General features: G+C 51.0%; 1 protein-coding gene and 1 long non-coding RNA gene across 2 annotated transcripts; one reads left to right on the top strand and one right to left on the bottom strand.

Annotated features, from left to right (window-relative positions):
• Positions 1–515: 515 nt before the first annotated feature.
• LOC120323540 lies at positions 516–3,794 on the top strand. Its single transcript, XM_039382773.1, has one exon. The coding sequence runs from the start codon at positions 1,389–1,391 to the stop codon at positions 2,901–2,903; it is 1,515 nt and encodes a 504-aa protein (XP_039238707.1). The 5' UTR covers positions 516–1,388; the 3' UTR covers positions 2,904–3,794.
• A 14,958-nt stretch (positions 3,795–18,752) lies between these two features.
• LOC113984716 lies at positions 18,753–19,532 on the bottom strand. The gene is made up of 2 exons (XR_005564079.1): positions 19,492–19,532; positions 18,753–19,182 (listed from the first exon to the last, which is right to left on the bottom strand). It is a non-coding gene; the product is annotated as an uncharacterized LOC113984716 (long non-coding RNA).
• Positions 19,533–19,781: the final 249 nt, after the last annotated feature.

Below are 19,781 nucleotides of genomic sequence, written 5' to 3'. Positions count from 1 at the left end.
TTCTCCTCCATGGAGACTTCTAATCAATAACCAAGGATGTTAAGCAATAGAAAATATCCCATGAGCAGGCGACAGGAAGGTCTTGGTGGTGCTCTTTGGAGATGGACTGCAGAATTTTATTTCTGGGTTTACCATTCAACAGCCATCCTGAGAAAACTTAGATTCTGCTCTTGTAAAATGGCAGCAGTCATGAAGCTCCACACCCAAGCAAGTACCACCTCCTGCAGACCAGATTGTCAGATATTCTTTACATACCCTTGGTGATATCTCGGTTCTACTGCTTAGCAAATACCCATCAACTTTGACAGAGTCAGGATTTTATCCTGCACGGCTTGTGCACTGCTTATAATGCCCCTCTGTTGCAGAGTTTGGATAATTCCATTTCATATATCAATATATATTTACTATGTTTACACTTTGAACCAAGTGGTGCAAGGAGCTCTCATAATATCATAAAATTTGACAGCTTGAATTTAAGTAGTGACAAGCTGTCAGAGACTGAAACAGTTAATGATTTATGCATTCTGGGAGACTTCTACAGGCTTTTGACTTTCTGGTGGGCAACTGGGCCCATCCCCCCCCCCTCCTTCAGTGCAGAAGATGTCAAGACCCGAAAAGGCGGGAAGAGCTGAGTTTGCCACGCCCTCCTCGTGGACTCCGCGCCAAAAAAAGGGGACGCCAACCTATGGGGACGGCTCCCCGCCCTGGGGGAGGTGCTAAGTATGTGAATTTTGACTGGTGACTTTGGGGTTTTGGCGGGGGTTTTTGCTTTTCCTTCTCCCCCCACCGCCTGCGGATCAAGACATCGCTGGATCCAGTGGGCGGTGATTATCTCATCTTCTTTTTTTTCTTGCTCTCCCTTACTCTCACCCTGTCTTTCTCTCCCCTATGCATTTTTCTCCTCCCTAGAAAGGTTACAGCACCCGAAAATGTTAACTTACCTACTGATTCAAAATTGTTAAAATAAATCTTATCCATATATGTTTTCATACACCGATTATTTAGTGTTGTTTCGCTGTAATCCACCCCAGAGGAATTTTTGATGGAACCTGAGTTACCCCCCTCTCCCCTTTTCCTGGGGCGGGTCGTAACATTTTTGGCGTAGTCGGCAGGATCCTTTGGATGTGGTGGAGTAATCGGTGTATTCTAAAACTGATACCGAGGGCGAGTCAAATGGTGACCGTCCCCTCGCTGTAAAATTATAGTGAGAATTTTTCTCCTCTCGGTGTGACCCGGGCACATCAGACCTGTTGAAAGGTTTCCTGGTGTGGCCTGGACCTGTTGAAAGGTTCTCTGGTACCTGGACCTGTTGAAAGGTTTTCCAGGAGAGAGTCAAACCAGCCCTCAGAGGGTTAAGGGGGAGAAAGACATTAACCTAAGCTGGGTTAATGACTGAGGCAAAGGGGATGACACCCCAGGTTGAGTTATATGGGGATTATTCCCTCCTGATAGCTATCCTTGGTTTAGAACTGTTTTTTGTGGGTGCTGTCTTAGGCGTGTTCCTTAGAGCAGTGCAAAAGCAAAAATCAGCTATTCAGAAATCTGTAAGTGAAGTGATAAAATCTTTCCAAGAGTCAATGAGAACTTTGCAGGACCAGCTAGAAAAAGAGGCTATTCAAAAATCTACCGGTGAGGTGATAAGGTCTCTTCAAGAGACAATGAAGGCATTACAGGAGCAATTAGGAAAAGAACGCCAGCAGTTAACTGCTGAACGACAGGCACTGGAGAAGGAGAGAGAGATTAACTCATTGCTTCGATCAGCTCTGCAAGATGAGGAGAAACAAAATGAAAGGCTTAAGAAGATACTGGAAATGAAAAATTGTGAATTGCGAGACATTAGTTCAAAATACCCTAAACCGGTAGATGTTAACAAATCCCTGTACCCCTCTGGGGAATTAGAAGAGTTGAAGCAAAGTTACCCGGAGGACGAGGCAATACATATGCGTCCCCTCATTAAAACTGAAACCACTGGCCAGGGGGCAGATCGGCAAACTACCACACGAATTACCCCGTACACGGGGGAAGCACTGGCCAAAATTCAGGAAAAATACAGTCGTAAGGCCAGTGAATCAGAGACTGAATATGTGTGGAGGGTGTCCCTTACTGGGGGAGATCGGATTTTGTTAAGTGAGGATGAGGCCAGAGGATTTTGGGGCCCAGGGGTCTTCCTGACCACAAATGATAACCGAGCCCCGTGGCCGCTGACCCAGAGAGCTGCCTACTGGGCAGGCGGGTTAGACCCTATCGAAAGGGGAGATCCTCATACAATTAAAACCCCCACAATTGGCCACATTGTCGAAAGCGTACAAAAAGCTGCATGCCTCCAATTAATCCATACAAGACTGTTGGACTCGCAGCGGCATTCCCCTATGGAACTCGAAGCGGATCCACAAAGATTTCCTGCCCTGATAAGAGGCCTGCCTGATGCACTAAAAACTCATGCTAAACAACTACAAGAGCGCATAATGACAACCCCCAGAAGAAGGGGTGCTCCACTGGGGATGACCTGGTTAGAGGTAGCCCAAGAATTGGTAACTACTGGTCGACAGTTGGGGGTCTCTGATACAAGTAGTGTTAAGCAAAAAACAGATATCAGAAGGGTAGGAGAGATCCGAAAATCACCTTTGCCAGGTAATCGTCAGCAAAGTGCAACACCCAGTGAGCGAACAAGGTACAGTTTGTGGGTGGAGGGTGTCGAGAAAGGAATTCCTCGAGAAGTGATGGATAAACTACCCACAGCTAATTTGGAACACTTGATAAAGCAGTGGGATAAGATCAAAGAGCGTGAGTCACCCCCTGGGGGCAACCCTCCCCAGGAATCCAACACTGTGGTTCCCTCAGCTCCACCAGAAATCAGTTTAACCAATCCCGAGCTGGGAAACGGGACTCGCCGCTCCCATTAAGTGAGCCGGGGAGCGGTCAGTGGGTTTATATGAGAAGGCTCACAGAAAACAACCAGGGAGATATGGTGATCACTTTTCCTCTCGGCCCTTTTAAATCTTTGGTTACATTCCTGGTGGACACGGGTGCACAGGTCTCAGCACTCCAAACTGAAGCTGCTACCCAGTGTGGCATTAAGCCAGACAAAAAAAAATATGGGTAACCGATGCCTTTGGCAAATCCCAACCCCAATACACTGCTCGAGTAAAATGCTGGTTACCGGGAGATGAGACAGCCACAGAAACTACCATGATTGTGGGGCCACTACCAGCTAACATCCTGGGGTTAGATTTATTAAAGGGTCGAGCCTGGACAGATGCCAGAGGGAGAGAATGGGTGTTTGGTCTCCCATCCCTCTCTGTCCGTCTGTTACAAACCGCTCCAAGTCTGCCTCCTTCCAAAATAACAAACGTAAAACCCTACCCACTCCCTTTAGGGGCACGTGAAGGAATTGCTCCAGTAATTGCAGAACTGCAGGAGCAAGGAGTGGTTGTCCCTACACACTCACCATACAATTCGCCGGTATGGCCTGTTCGCAAACCTAACGGAAATTGGAGGCTCACAGTAGATTATCGACGGCTCAACTCTAACAGTGGCCCCCTGACAGCTGCAGTACCAAACATAGCTGAGCTGATTGCTACAATTCAGGAGCAGGCCCATCCAATTCTTGCAACTATTGATGTCAAAGATATGTTTTTTATGGTTCCCTTACAGGAGGCAGACCAAGATCGTTTTGCTTTTACCTGGGAGGGTAATCAGTATACCTTTACTCGCCTACCTCAGGGATACCGACACTCCCCTACCCTGGCCCATCATGCACTCGCACAGGAGCTGGCTCAAATTACTCCTGAAGAAGGAACTAAAGTATATCAGTATATTGATGACATATTAATTGGTGGCTCCGATGTCATACCAGTGAGCCAGACCCAGAAAAATATTATCACTCACCTAGAAAGTCTGGGGCTTCAAATTCCCACAGAAAAGGTACAGCTTGCCTCCTCCGAAGTAAAATTCCTAGGTATATGGTGGAAAGGAGGAGCAGTGTGCATCCCTCCTGAAACCTTAAACACCCTAGAGCAAGTAAAGATGCCAGAGAGTAAAAGAGAGCTCCAGCATGTTTTAGGTTTGCTGGTTTTTTGGAGGAAACATGTGCCAGATTTCTCCATTATTGCTCGTCCCCTGTATGACCTGACACGAAAAAAAACAACATGGGAGTGGACCCCCATGCATGAAGAAGCCCTGAAATTACTAATCTTTGAAGCTAATGTATACCAAACTCTGGGGCCCATACATCCCACAGATCCACTCCAAATTGAATGGGGATTTGCAATCCACAGTCTGTCCATACATATGTGGCAGCGGGGACCTGAAGGTCCCACTCGCCCCATTGGTTTTCTTTCTCGCAGCCTAAAAGATGCTGAAAAACGATACTCTGCTTGGGAAAAAGGCCTGTTTGTGGTCTGTTTAGCCCTGCAGGAAGCAGAGAAGACAATTCGACACCAATCAATCATCCTGCGAGGGCCTTTTAAGGTTTTAAAGCCAGTGATATCTGGAACCCCCCCTCCTGCAGGGGTAGCTCAGAGAGAAACAGTCCGGAGATGGTATGCACAAATTGATCATTACTATCACTCTCGTCAAATAACTGAAGGAGCTCCAAAAATACTCCAAATACAAGAACAATCTTGTAAGCTACCTGATTCAAACCCTCCTCCTTCCTGTATAAAACCTGCTCCCGCTTTTGAACCTCACTTAAAAAATGTTTGGTTTACAGATGCTTCTGCCAGACGAGAAGGAAAAGTGTGGAAATATCGAGCCGTGGCCCTACATGTTGATTCAGGGGACAGGGTAGTGACAGAAGGAGAAGGGAGTGCTCAGGTCGGGGAGTTAGTAGCAGTATGGAGTGTATTTACCAGAGAAGCAGACACTGAAGGAGACACATACATTTACACAGATTCCTATGCAGTATTCAAAGGATGTACAGAATGGCTCCCTTTTTGGGAACAAAATCAATGGGAAGTGAATCAAATATCAGTGTGGCAACAAGAAAAATGGAAAGAGATCCTAAACATAGCTAAACAAAAAACATTCCTTGTGGGATGGGTTGCTGCACACCAAACAGATAACAACCCCGCTCATCTGTTAAACAATCAAGTAGACTCACTGACACGGTTAGCTAAGATAACAATAGAGGGAGAGGGACAAAATTGGGAACGTCTGTTAGAATGGTTACATGTAAAAAGAGACCACTCAGGAAACAGAGATCTGTTTAAAGAAGCAATCAGTAGAGGGTGGCCAGTTACCAGGGAGCTGTGCAACACAGTGATCTCTGCCTGTAGTCTATGCCGCACCAGGTTGAAAGATCATGATCCACTGAAAGATCCACCCCTGCACCTGAGGGATAATAAGGGATTGTGGGATACCTGGCAGGTAGACTACATTGGTCCTTTCAGAATTTCTTATGGAAAACAATACATCCTGGTTGGGGTAGAGATAATATCAGGATTAACCCTGGCTGAAGCTGTGCGACGAGCCACGGGAGAGAATACTGTGAAAACTCTAAAGCTATGGTTCAGTTATCTACCCAAACCAAAGTCTATCCAATCAGACAATGGGAGCCATTTCACTGCCGGGGTGGTACAAGAATGGGCCCGAGAAGAGGGAATTCAATGGACCTTCCACACTCCATATTATCCACAAGCAAATGGTATTGTGGAACGTACCAATGGGCTCCTAAAGCGAGCCATAAAACCTCATAACCCTGAATGGGCCTCCAGAGTTTCTGATGCAGTAACCAAAATCAATAGCCGATGGGGAATAAACGGTTGCCCTCGAATTACAGCATTCTGCCCCGAACCCCCCACTATTGTACTGAGGGAAAACAAAAGTAAAGATCCTGTAAAACCACTCCATTATCCAGGCCAACCCGTATTAGTAAATCTACCCTCTGTGGGACAAGTGCCACTCACTCTGAAAACCCCGGTTAACCCTCATACATGGGTAGCCACAGATGCTCACGAGAAGGACCATCGAATAAACACTCGATGGATTCTTCCTTCTTTTTAACAATTGGTCTGCAATGGGCCAGATTTGTTCTTTTTGCAGAAACCTACCAGCAGAAGAGATCACACCACATGATACCGATAAAGCCTTCTACTGCTGTTATCATTAGTTCTCATTATCCTATGACAACATGAAGTGACAACAGAACTGAAGAGTTATACTGTTTTTTTTACCACATTGGTTGTTTGCATGTGTTTTATCTTAAAAATGTCATGATCCTAATAGTTTTGAACCTACCACAAACATTGTGTTTGTGTTCCCCTACTCCCAAAATTACTTGTATTAAGGATTGTTAACTTGTTTGTGTAGTTTTCCTGAGATGTATTGTTAGTTTAATTATTGCCAAGTTTATTTTGTCTTTTTAAATATCTAAACTCAACCAAATATAACCTGGGAGTTAGTACAAGTATTCATGCATATTTGAAATCATACAAATATGTATTATATACGTTAGCCCTCTGCCTTGAGAGGCATTGAATTTCATATTTGGTTAAATTTAACAAATAGAACTAAATTTAGGCCCAAAGAGAACATAAGAAAGCCTTTTACCAGCTCCCAAGTAACCTTATTAATGTTAAGAAATTTGATTGTAGCCTATTACTCACCCTGATTACTCACGGGGTGGAGAGAGAGTAGCTAATACAAATTAGCTTACTATTTTATTATAAAGTTGTTTTTTTGAGAGAGGAGAATTGCAGTGCATTGGGGCTATCTCTTCCTTTCCTTTACTCTTCTGTCTTCCTGTTACGAGAAGCACCGCCCACAAAGAAGATTCACAGAGAAGAAAAAAAATCATTGAATGCATAAATCACGGGGTGGTGTCAGAGACTGAAACAGTTAATGATTTATGCATTCTGGGAGACTTCTACAGGCTTTTGACTTTCTGGTGGGCAACTGGGCCCATCCCCCCCCCTCCTTCAGTGCAGAAGATGTCAAGACCCGAAAAGGCGGGAAGAGCTGAGTTTGCCACGCCCTCCTCGTGGACTCCGCGCCAAAAAAGGGGGACGCCAACCTATGGGGACGGCTCCCCGCCCTGGGGGAGGTGCTAAATATATGGATTTTGACTGGTGACTTTGGGGTTTTGGCGGGGGTTTTTGCTTTTCCTTCTCCCCCCACCGCCTGCGGATCAAGACATCGCTGGATCCAGTGGGCGGTGATTATCTCATCTTCTTTTTTTTCTTGCTCTCCCTTACTCTCACCCTGTCTTTCTCTCCCCTATGCATTTTTCTCCTCCCTAGAAAGGTTACAGCACCCGAAAAATGTTAACTTACCTACTGATTCAAAATTGTTAAAATAAATCTTATCCATATATGTTTTCATACACCGATTATTTAGTGTTGTTTCGCTGTAATCCACCCCAAAGGAATTTTTGATGGAACCTGAGTTACCCCCCTCTCCCCTTTTCCTGGGGCGGGTCGTAACAGATCCATGGAGAGGCAGTTGGCAGCTGAATGTGGGGCCTTGGTCATTGCCTACAGGAAGTTGCTTGGTATGGTGCAGCATTTCCAGGGGAAAGGAAAAGATGAGAACAAGATGCCTGATACCAAGGTGATTCAGGATAAGGCCAAAACTAAGGGGGAGACTAAGCCAACGGAGGTTGCCCCTATCCAAAGGAAGAAATATAAAGCCAAATCAGCTCGCCCAGTTGACGATGATGGAGAGCTGGGTCCTCACAAGCGGCTGCTCCAGAGCCAGAAATCATCACTGAGTCTCTATCGTATAATAACCTCCGGAATTAACGGACAGATGTTGCTCGTCGTCCGAGTGAGCCCGTTCTGGCCTGGATGATCCGAGTTTGGGACTCTACAGGTGATGCAGTAAATCTTGATGGCGGTGAAGCGAGGTTCCTGAGATCTATTGCCCAAGATGTGGGTATTGAGGAGGTGTTTGTGAGGGAATCGAAGTCCCTGTCCCTCTGGCCACGGTTTTTAGACGGTGTGAGGGAGAGGTTCATTTACAGAGATTCCTTGCAGGCAGATCATTACACCAAGAGCTGGAAGACCATAGAAGAAGGAATCCTACGGCTGAGAGAAATGGCACTGCTGGAAGTATTGTTTGGAGGGAATGGGCAACCTACCAACGATCCTGACAAGGTTAAGTGTACACAACAGATGTGGTGGAGCTTCACACGTATGGGGTCGTCCACACACAAAGGTTACCTGACATCATTGCAGGCCGGAGAGAAGCGGGAGCCAGTGATGTCTGTAATAAATAAACTTCGGTTGTATGACAGTATGATCGAAGGACCGATACAGGCCCGCATCTCCTCCGTAGAGACAATGATTAATGAGTTCAAAGAATTAACTACAGGGTTGAAAGAGAGGATTGAGGGAAACAACTTCCATATGGCCCCAGTGAGAACCAGACGCCCCCCAGCTAGAGAGAACGGACAGACCTCACGAACTGAGTTGTGGTACTTCCTAACTGACCATGGAGAAGACATGAGACGGTGGGACAGGAAACCTACCTGGGCCCTAGCAGCCCGAGTACAAGAGTTGAAAGAGAAAGGAAAAGGGAAGTCTGCAAAAGTGAGTGCTGTACCAGTATCCTGCGGGCAGGAATCTGACTCGCTAGAGGGCACCTCCCGTCGACATTCACAAGAGGAAAACGGTGACTGGCAGGATGAAGACGAATGTTAGAGGGGCCCTGCCTCTAGCCAGGTAGAGGCACGGGACAACCGTGTCTATTGGACTGTGTGGATCAGATGGCCTGGCACGTCAGACCCACAGAAATATCGGGTTTTGGTTGATACTGGTGCTCAGTGTACGTTAATGCCCTCGGGACATGTGGGACCAGACTATTACCATTTCTGGAGTGACTGGAGGATCTCAAGAGTTGACCATGGTGGAAACTGAGATGAGCTTGACCGGGAAAGACTGGCAGAAACACCCCATTGCGACTGGTCCAGATGCCCCATGTATCCTGGGCATTGACTATCTCAAGAACGGGTACTTCAAGGACCCCAAGGGACATAGATGGGCTTTTGGAATAGCTGCTATGGAGACCGAGGCAGCTAAACAGTTGAACTCGTTGCTCGGCCTCTCGGAGAGCCCTTCAGTCGTAGGGTTGCTGAAAGTAGAGGAACAGCAAGTGCCAATTGCCACCACAATAGTGCATCGCCGACAGTACCGGACGAACCGAGACTCTGTGATCCCCATCCACAAGACGATCCGTGAGCTGGAGAGCCAAGGGGTGATCAGCAAGACCCATTCACCTTTCAACAGTCCCATCTGGCCTGTGCGTAAGTCTAACGGAGAATGGAGACTGACTGTGGACTATCGTGGCCTGAATGAAGTCACCCCACCGCTGAGCGCTGCTGTTCCAGACATGTTGGAGCTCCAGTATGAGCTGGAGTCCAAGACAGCGAAGTGGTATGCCACTATTGACATCGCAAGCGCATTCTTCTCCATTCCCTTAGCAGCAGAGTGGAGGCCACAGTTCGCTTTCACCTGGAGAGGCGTGCAGTACACTTGGAACCGACTGCCCCAGGGGTGGAAACAAAGCCCCACCATCTGCCACGGACTGATCCAGGCCACATTAGAGAAGGGTGAGGCTCCAGAACACCTGCAGTACATTGATGACATCATCATATGGGGGGACACAGCAGAGGAGGTTTCCAAGAAAGGAAAGAAAATCATTCAGATCCTCCTGGGAGCCGGTTTCACCATAAAGAAGAGTAAAGTTAAGGGACCTGCCCGAGAAATCCAGTTCCTGGGGGTGAAATGGCAAGATGGGCGTCGTCAGATCCCGACAGAAGTCATCGATAAGATCACAGCCATGGCCCCACCAACCAGTAAGAAGGAAACGCAAGCTTTTCTGGGTGCCATAGGTTTCTGGAAGATGCATATCCCGGAGTACAGTCAAATCATAAGCCCTCTCTATCTGGTTACCCGAAAAAAGAATGATTTCCAGTGGGGCCCTGAACAGCAACAGGCATTCGAACAGATTAAACAAGAGATTGCACATGCTGTAGCCCTTGGGCCAGTCAGGACGGGGACAGATGTGAAAAATGTACTCTATTCTGCAACTGGGAATAAAGGTCTCTCCTGGAGCCTCTGGCAAAAGGTGCCTGGTGAGACTCGAGGCCGCCCACTTGGGTTCTGGAGCCGAAGCTACAGGGGATCTGAAACCAACTACACTCCAACAGAGAAGGAGATCCTAGCAGCTTATGAAGGAGTACAAGCTGCCTCCGAGGTGATTGGCACAGAACAGCTGCTCTTGGCACCTCGACTACCAGTGCTGAACTGGATGTTTAAGGGAAAGGCGCCCACCACACATCATGCCACTGATGCTACATGGAGTAAGTGGATCGCTCTGCTCACACAGCGTGCCTGTATTGGAAATCTGAATCACCCTGGGATCCTAGAAGTCATCACAAATTGGTCGGAAGGTAAGAGCTTTGGTCTAGCAGATGAGGAAGCAGAAGAGCAGGCGGTACGGGCTGAGGAAGCTCCAGAATTCGATAAACTACCGAAAGAAGAAGCACACTACGCCCTCTTCACTGACGGTTCCTGTCGCCTTGTAGGAATGAAGCGCAAATGGAAAGCAGCTGTATGGAGCCCCGCCTGACAAGTTTCAGAAGCTACTGAAGGGGAAGGAGAATCGAGTCAATTTGCAGAGCTCAAAGCTGTCCAGCTGGCATTGGACATTGCTGAACGGGAGAAGTGGCCAAAGCTTTACATCTACACTGACTCGTGGATGGTAGCCAATGCTCTGTGGGGATGGTTGGACAGATGGAAGAAGGCCAATTGGAAACACGGGGGGAAACCCATCTGGGCTGCTGATACGTGGCAAGACATCGCTACCCGAACAGAGAAGCTCACTGTGAGGGTCCGCCACGTAGATGCCCATGTGCGCAAAGGTCGAGCCAATGAGGAGCATCGCAACAATGAACAGGCAGACCAAGCTGCACGAGTCAAGGTGTCACAGGTGGACTTGGACTGGCAGCACAAAGGAGAGTTGTTCCTAGCACGGTGGGCCCATGATGCCTCAGGCCATCAGGGCAGAGATGCCACCCATAGATGGGCACGAGACTGAGGGGTGGACTTAACCAAGGACATTATTTCCCAGGTTATTCATGACTGTGAGACCTGCGCTGCCATTAAACAGGCTAAGAGACTCAAGCCCCTATGGTATGGTGGACGTTGGAGTAAGTACAGGTATGGGGAGGCCTGGCAAGTCGATTACATCACACTGTCACGAACCCACCAAGGTAAGCACTATGTGCTTACCATGGTGGAAGCCACCACTGGATGGCTTGAGACGTACCTGGTGCCTCACGCTACTGCCCGAAATACCATCCTGGGCCTTGAAAAGCAAGTCCTGTGGCGACGTGGTACCCCAGAGCACATTGAATCAGATAACGGAACTCATTTCAAAAACAGTTTAGTTGCCACCTGGGCAGAGCAGCATGGCATCAAGTGGGTGTACCACATCCCATACCACGCAGCAGCCGCAGGGAAAGTTGAACGACATAATGGACTGTTGAAAACCACCCTGAAGGCGTTGGGTGGAGGGACAGACAAGAACTGGGACCAGCATCTAGCAAAGGCTACATGGTTAGTTAACACCAGAGGTTCCATCAACCGAGCCAGCCCTGCCCAGTCAGAGTCCCTCCACACTGTGGATGGAGATAAGGTCCCCGTGATTCACGCGAGGGGTGTGTTAGGGAAAAAGGTTTGGGTTGACCCTACCTCGAGCAAAGACAAACCCATTTGTGGGATTGTTTTTGCCCAAGGGCCCGGCTGCACCTGGTGGGTGATGCAGGAAGATGGAGAAACTCGGTGTATACCTCAGGGAAACCTTACTCTGGGGTGAGCTGGCTGTAACTGTCTACTTGTATCTGTATGTAACTCTGCACCTGTATCTGTATTTGTATCTTCCTATTAGTGGATGTGTGCATAGTTGGAATACTGCATGTACGTATGAGGATCAAAGATTTAATCTGATAAAGTGCGGCAGCATGGGAAAGAAAAATTAGGGGTGGATAATGTTATAGATTAGGAAATCAGGGGAATTTTTCTTTCCCCTGCCCCACTCCAAGGGAAAGAAACGGAGTGAGCGGGGGGAAGGGAGGTTATTAGCATTACAAAAGATGTAGCTAGCTGAGGTTAATGGGCGATTTGGAGAAAGAAAAGGGGGAGGCGGGGGGGGGCTGGGCTCTGGTCGGGAAGGTGAGTGGCAGAGGGCGTGGCTGGTTCTCTGGGTGCAGACAGGCATTTTGTTGGGGAGGGGGACTGGAGGTCTAGCTTTCTTTTGGCTGTTAATCCTGGGGAGCTCGACCTCTCATCCTGCTGGTTTCGACCTGCCTGACTGTCCCGCCCGCCGGAGCTGCTGTGTTTCATCGGAGAGTTTTGCTTGCCCGCGGGAGAGGAGGAGGAGTTTTTGACACACCACCACCTGAGACTGCAGTGAGTCCTCGCCACTTGAGACGGCGGTGAGTTCCCGTGGGAGTGTGCTGCTGTCATGGTTTGAGATAGTCCCAAAATCCAATTCTCTAGCTCCATCCCCCCCTCCCACATCTCAACCTAATGTGAGAGAGGTTTTTCCAGACAAAACACACCAGACTCCAAAGTGGGGGAAAGGGAAATATATTACAATGACTGTACAAATAAATACCATATCACATTATACACATGATCATAACTATCTCTACCATGACATATATATTTACAATGGATCAGATCTCTTCTCCCCTCCAAATAAAAGTCCAGGAGGGAAAGAAGGACAGATCCCTTCCAGTCTCTGAACAGCAGCATCTTCTGAGGCAGCAGGTTTCTTCTCATCTCATGCAGCAGCTGATAGCTGGCTTTCTGCCAGCGTCCACGAGGGAGGTATTCAAGCTCCCCCGGCCCCATCGCCTCACAACCGAGGGGTCTTCCGTGGGCTTCGTAACCCCAGACAAGGTCGTTTCACCACGTCATATCACGAAGACACAGGGGAGTCTTCGTGACGGTCTGGTATCTCTTGCAGGGCCTCTGTGCCCTGTCTCTCAGGCTGCCACCGTGGCAGCAGTGCGAGGGGGGGAGCCAAGGTCAACTCCCCCTGCATTCCTCTCGGAGCTCTCTAGCTCCTTTCTACAGTGCATGTCGCACTTCAAGGCTCTTTCAAGTAAGAGTCCATCATCTTCCTCCTTCCAGGAGGTCTCAAAGGAGTTTTGGGGATCTGGTATCAGTCTTACCCCCAAGAACTCTGTAGCTCTCAGCTGCTGGCTCTCCTTTCCTCAACTCTCCTTCCAGGAGTCTCCTCTGCAGTGCTGCATGTTGCTTCTGCTGCTTCTTCAGTTCAGGTTCTTATCTCTGGCTCTCTGCCACTGTTTCTCTGGTCAGCGTCGGCTGCTGCTCTGTGCCCATGGAGAAAACATCTCCCGGCATACTACAGGCACCTAGCCCAGCTTTATGCTGTTCCAGGTCCCTGCAGCCCCCAGCCAGGGGCTGGGAGGGGCCAGAGGCCCCAAGGGGCTCAGAGCCCCTACCTCGTGGCTCTACAACATGGCCACCTCTCCTACCAACCCAAACTACAACTCTTCTTTTCCGGTCTGGTTGTGATATGTTTACATTTCTGCAGGAGCGCCCATTGGGCAGAACTTCAAAACTTCCAGGGGTTTCTACCCCTTGGGGTCTACCACTTCTCTTAGTCTTTGGGGAAAACAAGGTTCAAACCACTACAGCTGCCTACCTTCCTTTTCGCCCCCACAGAGGCAAGGACCCCCCCATCTCCTTCTTGGCTTCCCCACGCGGTCCGGGACCGCTCTCTCCGGTCTCCCTCTTCCCGCGGGTGACTGCCGGAGCCCACAGTGCCCCCTGCCGACCATGACCGGGTACTGCAGGTCCTGCACCTTCCAGCGGTCCTACAGCGCCCCGTGCCGACCACGACCGGGTACTGCAGGTCTTACAGCTTCAGTGGCCCGACAGCGCCCCCTGCCGACCACGACCAGGTACTGCAGGCCCTGCAGCTTCAGCGGCCAAACAGCGCCCCCTGCAGACCGCAATTAGGACTGTGCTAAAGGACAGAGAAGCCTTCTTCTAGACTTGTTGTTGTGGTTGTTGTTGCTGTTGTCGTTTTGTTTTGTGTTACTGTTTTTTTGCCAACATTCATATATTTATTTTTTTTTAATAATAAAGGGTTGTTATTTCTTCTGTCTTTCCACATTTTCCTCGAGTAAAGCCCCTTAATTTGACAGTACAATTGCAGAGAGAGAGGATTTTGGTCTACGTCACAACTCATCCTCTTTAGCAAACAGTCTAGTCTCTTTAGACTCAGACAACAGGGTAACTGGAAAGTCTCCTTTCTACTCCACCTACCCCCAAGTCTACACTGCAGGGCAGAGCAGTTCCAGGCCCAACACAAACTCCAAGGACACATTTCCAGACAAGTGCTGTGGTGCAACCAGGAGAGAGAACTCAGAGAGGAACGACGCCAAAATGGATGTGCTGCCGCATGAGAAGACGGAGGATACGGCGAGACTGAACGGAGGAGGCTCTGAGGAGCCTGAAAAGACACTCTAACAGAATGGCCTGGGCCAAGAACTGCCTACAAAATTGCTAAGATGGATGGGAGACAATGCTATGTTCAGAATCTTCTTGGATTCTCACAAGTCCTGGGCGGTTACAAGGGGTGACTGCACGGCACAGCCACCGATACAAACTGTAAGGAGGCTGTAAAAGACACCTGACCTGACACTTCTCAGATGCAATTCTGATGCACGTCCAAGCTAGCAAGCCAAAGAACGGATGGTATGGGCACTGGGCTGGGCAGTGCAGAGGTTCAAGACCCTAGGAATGATACCTTGACATCTCAGATAAGAACTTTGAGGGCAGAAAGCAAAGACACGGTGATTATGAATTGTAAGACACGAAACACAGACTGGACAAAGGACATGACACAGACCTGAACAGCTCTGCCCTGCACATCCTACTTCAGTGATGAAAAGTAAACTGCTCCTCCTATGTGTGCCAAGGGCCTGTTAGGGCAGACCCTTTTTCCCTCTGCTCATTTGAAAATCCCTCCCTCCTAACCATAAAACTGGACCCAGTTCTCATCCCCTCTCCAGGTGGTAGTCCTCCACTTATCTTTCCCATAGTCGGGGATGTGAATCCATCTTCGATGCAAAGGAAGGATGCCTGGTTGGCTCACAGGGTCGTGCGATCCCTGACTCGCTCGGCTATGAGAAAGAAAACCGAAACTGACGCAAGAGTCCAGAAGCACGTGGGTGATAACCCCGCAATTGGCTACTCACCCTCCTCTGAGCTGAGAGGTTCTCGGGCCACTGGCTCCGACCCGAGTTGGAGGCTGCTGCCGTCACCGTCTGCTGTACCTGGGTGAGTGAGAAAAAAAGTTACGTGGTGTTTCTGAAAGGAAGGGAGACCCCAGGACCTCCTCGTTACCTGCCTGACTCAACCTGAATGCTCCTTCTTTGCCAAAGGCAGGTCGGATGGCACCCGCAACTGGAAAAGGTCGAGCCTTAATTGATGAGCCTCGTAGTACTAGGAGATTACTCACAAGGACAGCTGAAGACCATCAAACCTAATTGGCAGGTGGCTCTGGCCCTCTGAGGCTGCACACATTCTCTGCAAAGTAAAAAAGCCAAAGCCAAATGTACAGACTGAGATACTGCCTGAAAGGATGGCTTTCCTGTGGTAGCTCCTACCTACCTCTCCCGGACCTCTTACCGACAGGGTCCCTGAAGCGTTGGACTGTCTGTCCAGAAGGTGGCAGAACCCCTGGAAAACACAACAAACAAAGCATGTGCACAGATTCACCACAACACCTGTAAAAGACCATCTAGTCCTGTCCTGGAGTCAATGCTCACCTTGCTCACCAGTACTCACCCGGATCACCTCCCCTCCGGTGCCTAGAGCCTCCTGGGACCAGGGCTCTGCAGCTGAAAACAAAGAAAAAACAAACCAAACCAAACCAACAAAATCCTTAACACATCAAATAAATGTGGAGCTAAAAGCCACATCTTTGTGCTGATGTCAGGTGATGACCCACCTTCTTGCTCTGCTCCTCTGGCCTCTTTTCTGTTCAACTCTGCTTTACACCCTGTCCTTCTGACATGGTAAAGAAACCCTAACCAAAGTCACCCAGATAGATAGGGAGAGCTGAAAGAGTCTCCCTTCTCTTTTGGCAAACCACCCAGGGTCACTGCCTGCAGCCAAAGACTGCAGTGGTAATCACACGGAATATCTGGGTAAATGAGAGGAAAACTTAAGTGGCACATCTGAAAAGTCAGTGGATGCCTTCACAGGCATTTAGGGGGCTCCTGGACACTGCTTTCCACCCATACTACCTTCAAAACACTCCTGGCAATTCCTAAGCTGGCACCCCAGCCCTCACTCCATCTCTGGGCTGTAACCCCCCACTGACTACTTGCAAACCTGCCTGTCTGTAGCCATCTTCAACACAGAGTAGCTTCACCTCAGGACCAGATAACACTTGTGAAAAAATGCCAAGGTGCAGTTGAGATGATCGGGAGATCCCAAAAGATGGAAGGCTCCTAAGGAAAACAAAAAAAGATGACAAATTACAAAAGCACCTTACCAACACAGCACACAAAATTATTAAATTTAAAAACCCTGCATTTGAGTATAATCCTCTTCATTGCCATATATAGCTCTGCTTCTTTGGATGCCAAAGCTGATGCTTCAATAAAGCAGAAGTAGCTTGAGAAGTCCCATTCAATAAAAGAACAGGAGAGCTCTTATCCCATTGAAGCCTGGCTGCTGAATGACCTCCCTGGGCAAAGGCTGGGGTTAATATACCCCTGGCCGTGCCCACCTCCCTTCCCGTGAGGCCCAGGGGGAAAAAGAGTAGCCCAATCCAAGACGGTATAAAGGCTCTGGGAGCAGCAGCACCTGGTTTGCATCTCTGACTTAAAATCAGGATAAGTAAAGAGCCTGATGGAGAAAAGGACTCTTAACATGAGCAGGTATTATAGTTGGTATTGGATTTAGGGTTGGTATTGGATTCGGGCAGGGGCTGGAGTGGAGGGACTGGAGCAGAATAGCGGGAGTTGGAGCGGCGGGGGCTGGAGCGGAATGGTGGGAGTTGGAGTGGCGGGGGTTGGAGTGGAATGGCGGGAGTTGGAGTGAGGCGGCGGGGGTGGGAGCGGGGCGGCGGGGGCGGGGTGGCAGGAGCGGGGTGGTGGGGCTGGAGCGCCGGGGGTTGGAGCGCCGGGGGCTGGAGCGCCGGGAAGTGGAGCGGCGTGGCGTGGGCTGGGGCAGCGCGGCGTGGCCGCGTCCTACCTGCGGGACAAGGGTGAGCCTGGCGGTACCGGAACGAGGTGCGGAGGGGGCCGGAAGGAGCCCCGGGGCTGCCGGGACCCTCCCGCGGTGCTGGGCTGAGCTCCTGGGGTGCTTCGCGATGGGGGATGTGGAGTGAGGTAATAACGAGAATCAGGAAGTGCTTCCATGGACCCGCGTCCGGTTCGGTGGCTGTGCCGAGGTTTGAACCAGGAAAGAGCCACTGTCCTGTGGTGAGGACCGGGGGAAATGGCCTTACAATGAGAGTGGAGAGCTCTGCACAGAGGAAATAAAACTCACTGGGTTTAGTAGCTAAAATACAAGGGGAAATTACTGTCTGGTTACAGCAGTAAGCTTCCCACAGCAGTTTCAGGTGCCTGCCTTTGGAGACCAGCCCCAAAGCAGAAACTCCTCTCGACTGCTCCTGAGAGAGGCAATTGGAACTTTAGGTGCTCAGGAAAGCGATTTCCTCTCCTAAGTCCTGGTTCACCTGCCCAAGCACCTACAGTGTTTATATTCCACCTCACTCTCTGCTTTGCACGTTTGTATCAATAAAAGAAACTTCCAAGGTCTTCCTCCAGTCTGAGCTGCATCTTCTCTGCACCCCCACACTCTCCCACCTGTTCACGTGTGCTGCTCCCCTCTCCTGTGCTGCTTCCTGGAACAGGGCTCATCCCTCGGCACCTTCCTCGAGCGATAATCCGGGTACATCAGGTGCTTCCCCCAGCCCCTGCGAGATGCTCTCACCATCACTGCTTGAGAAATTTCCTGGGATCGACTGCTCCCCTGCAGAATCTCCCTATAAAAAGTGCCCCACCGAGCACGGTCCGCCCCTTGTCACCCTCACTGCCCACACCTGGGGCTGTCCTGCATGGGAGGGGAGAGAAGGACGGGTGGAGCCACAGGCGGGCGCGCGGGGAGAGGAGGCGGGGCGAGCTGGGGGCCAGAGTCGGTGTGAGCAGGAGGGAGGGGCAGGTGCCCGCTCCGCTTCACTGTGGGCTCTGGGGTTCTTTTGGGCTGGTTTTGGGGGACTGCGCACACCCTCCCCTGGTCACAGCCCCGCCCCAGCTCGCTGCACCCAGCTGCACTCCCCATACCCCTTGCTCAGCTCCGCGGGGATTTGTGCCTCCTCTGAAGGTGGCAAATGTCTACAAAGCGAGTCGGGAAGCCAGAGAGCTGCAGCCCCCGGGCCCCGCCGCGGCTTCCCCGCCGTCACCCGGCACGTCCTGCCCCGCAGCGCCGCTCCCGCTGCCGCCCTCGAACACAAGGAACAAACCCCCGTGCCCCCAGCACAGGCCGGTCCCTCCCCGGCAGCCTCGGCAGCGCCGGGAGCGGCCGCAGCCCCCAACGACGGGCGAGGCGCGCCAGGAGGTGTCACGCGGGGCGGGGGCGGGTCCTGTGGCTGCGACCCCGCGGGGAAGGGACCCCCGGGCCGGCCCCGTCCGGCACCGCCACTGGCCCTGCTCGGCCACCGCCCCTCGCCCACAGTTTTAACATTAGAGAGCCAAGTTTAATCCAGAGCCTGCAAGCTCCCACGTGCAGGGGATTTCCACAGACTTGTTATTTTTCTCTTTTTAATGACCACGTTGCTAAAGTCAGGGAAATACAATCAACATTCCCTAAACACCATCACTTCTACATCCACCTGTGATCAGGGGCCGAAGGGCAGCAGTCTGCCCTGGACGGGCTGCAGGGATGCTGTGAAGGCCACTGTTCCCCAGGTTTGAAGGACTCTGGCCATGATCCCCGGCCCATGGACAGAAAGCCCAGAGCCAACGGGAACTCCAGCCAGCTGCAGGCAGATGTTACTCCGTCCCAGTTTGCTGGGGGTGGGGACGAAGGTGCCCTTCCCCATTCGGAAGTGGAAGTTGTCCCCTGTGCAGAGCCTGCTCTGATCCTCGGCCTCGTGGGAGCCAATTCCCTTGTCCCAGCCCACTTCCTGCAGGGAAGAAAGGGAAAGATTGCACATAAGGAAGACAATTTTCCCTGGGAGGGTGGGGAGGCGGCCTGGTACAGAGAGGCTGTGGCTGCCCCATCCCTGCAAGTGGCCAAGGCCAGGCTGGATGTCTTAATAGAAAGTGTCCCTGCCTGTGGCAGGGGATGGAAGGAGATGATCCCTGAGATCTTTTCCAACCCAAACCACTCCAGGATCCCCGGATGATTCCACACTCTCTCTCTGCATTTATTTGGCCGATGGCCGCGGGAGAGGCAGAAGAGCGGCCGCGCCCACCCACCGCGCCCAGATTACCCCGGGGACGATCTCCGTCGGATCTGCCGCCGTGGGTCGCTTGCGGGGGGTGAAGGCGGCGGCGCAGCCCCGACAGCATCTCCAGGGCACGGCGGGACCGAGCGGGGCGGGGGCGGGAGCGGGGGCGGGAGCGGAGCGGAGCGGAGCGGAATGGGGCGGGCGGGCAGCGCGGCGTGAGCGCCTGGGATCCTCGCGCTCCGCCGCGCGCCGCGGCGCCGAGACGGGGCTGCACACGCCGGTGCCTGCCGCCGCCCACGAACCTGCCGCCCGCGCCCGGCGCCGCCGAGCGC

Source organism: Pipra filicauda, unplaced genomic scaffold (genome assembly GCF_003945595.2).
Source record: "Pipra filicauda isolate LSUMZ 115617 unplaced genomic scaffold, ASM394559v2 scaffold282_size1924045_pilon, whole genome shotgun sequence".
Classification (NCBI taxonomy): Eukaryota; Metazoa; Chordata; class Aves; order Passeriformes; family Pipridae; genus Pipra; species Pipra filicauda.
The sequence above is the reverse complement of the archived record's forward strand: the minus strand, read 5'-3'. Positions and strand labels throughout refer to the sequence as shown.

Bases quoted from the DNA above. Each gene is read 5' to 3' on its own strand.
- LOC120323540 (XM_039382773.1), top strand. From the start codon at position 1,389: ATGACTGAGGCAAAGGGGATGACACCCCAGGTTGAGTTATATGGGGAT.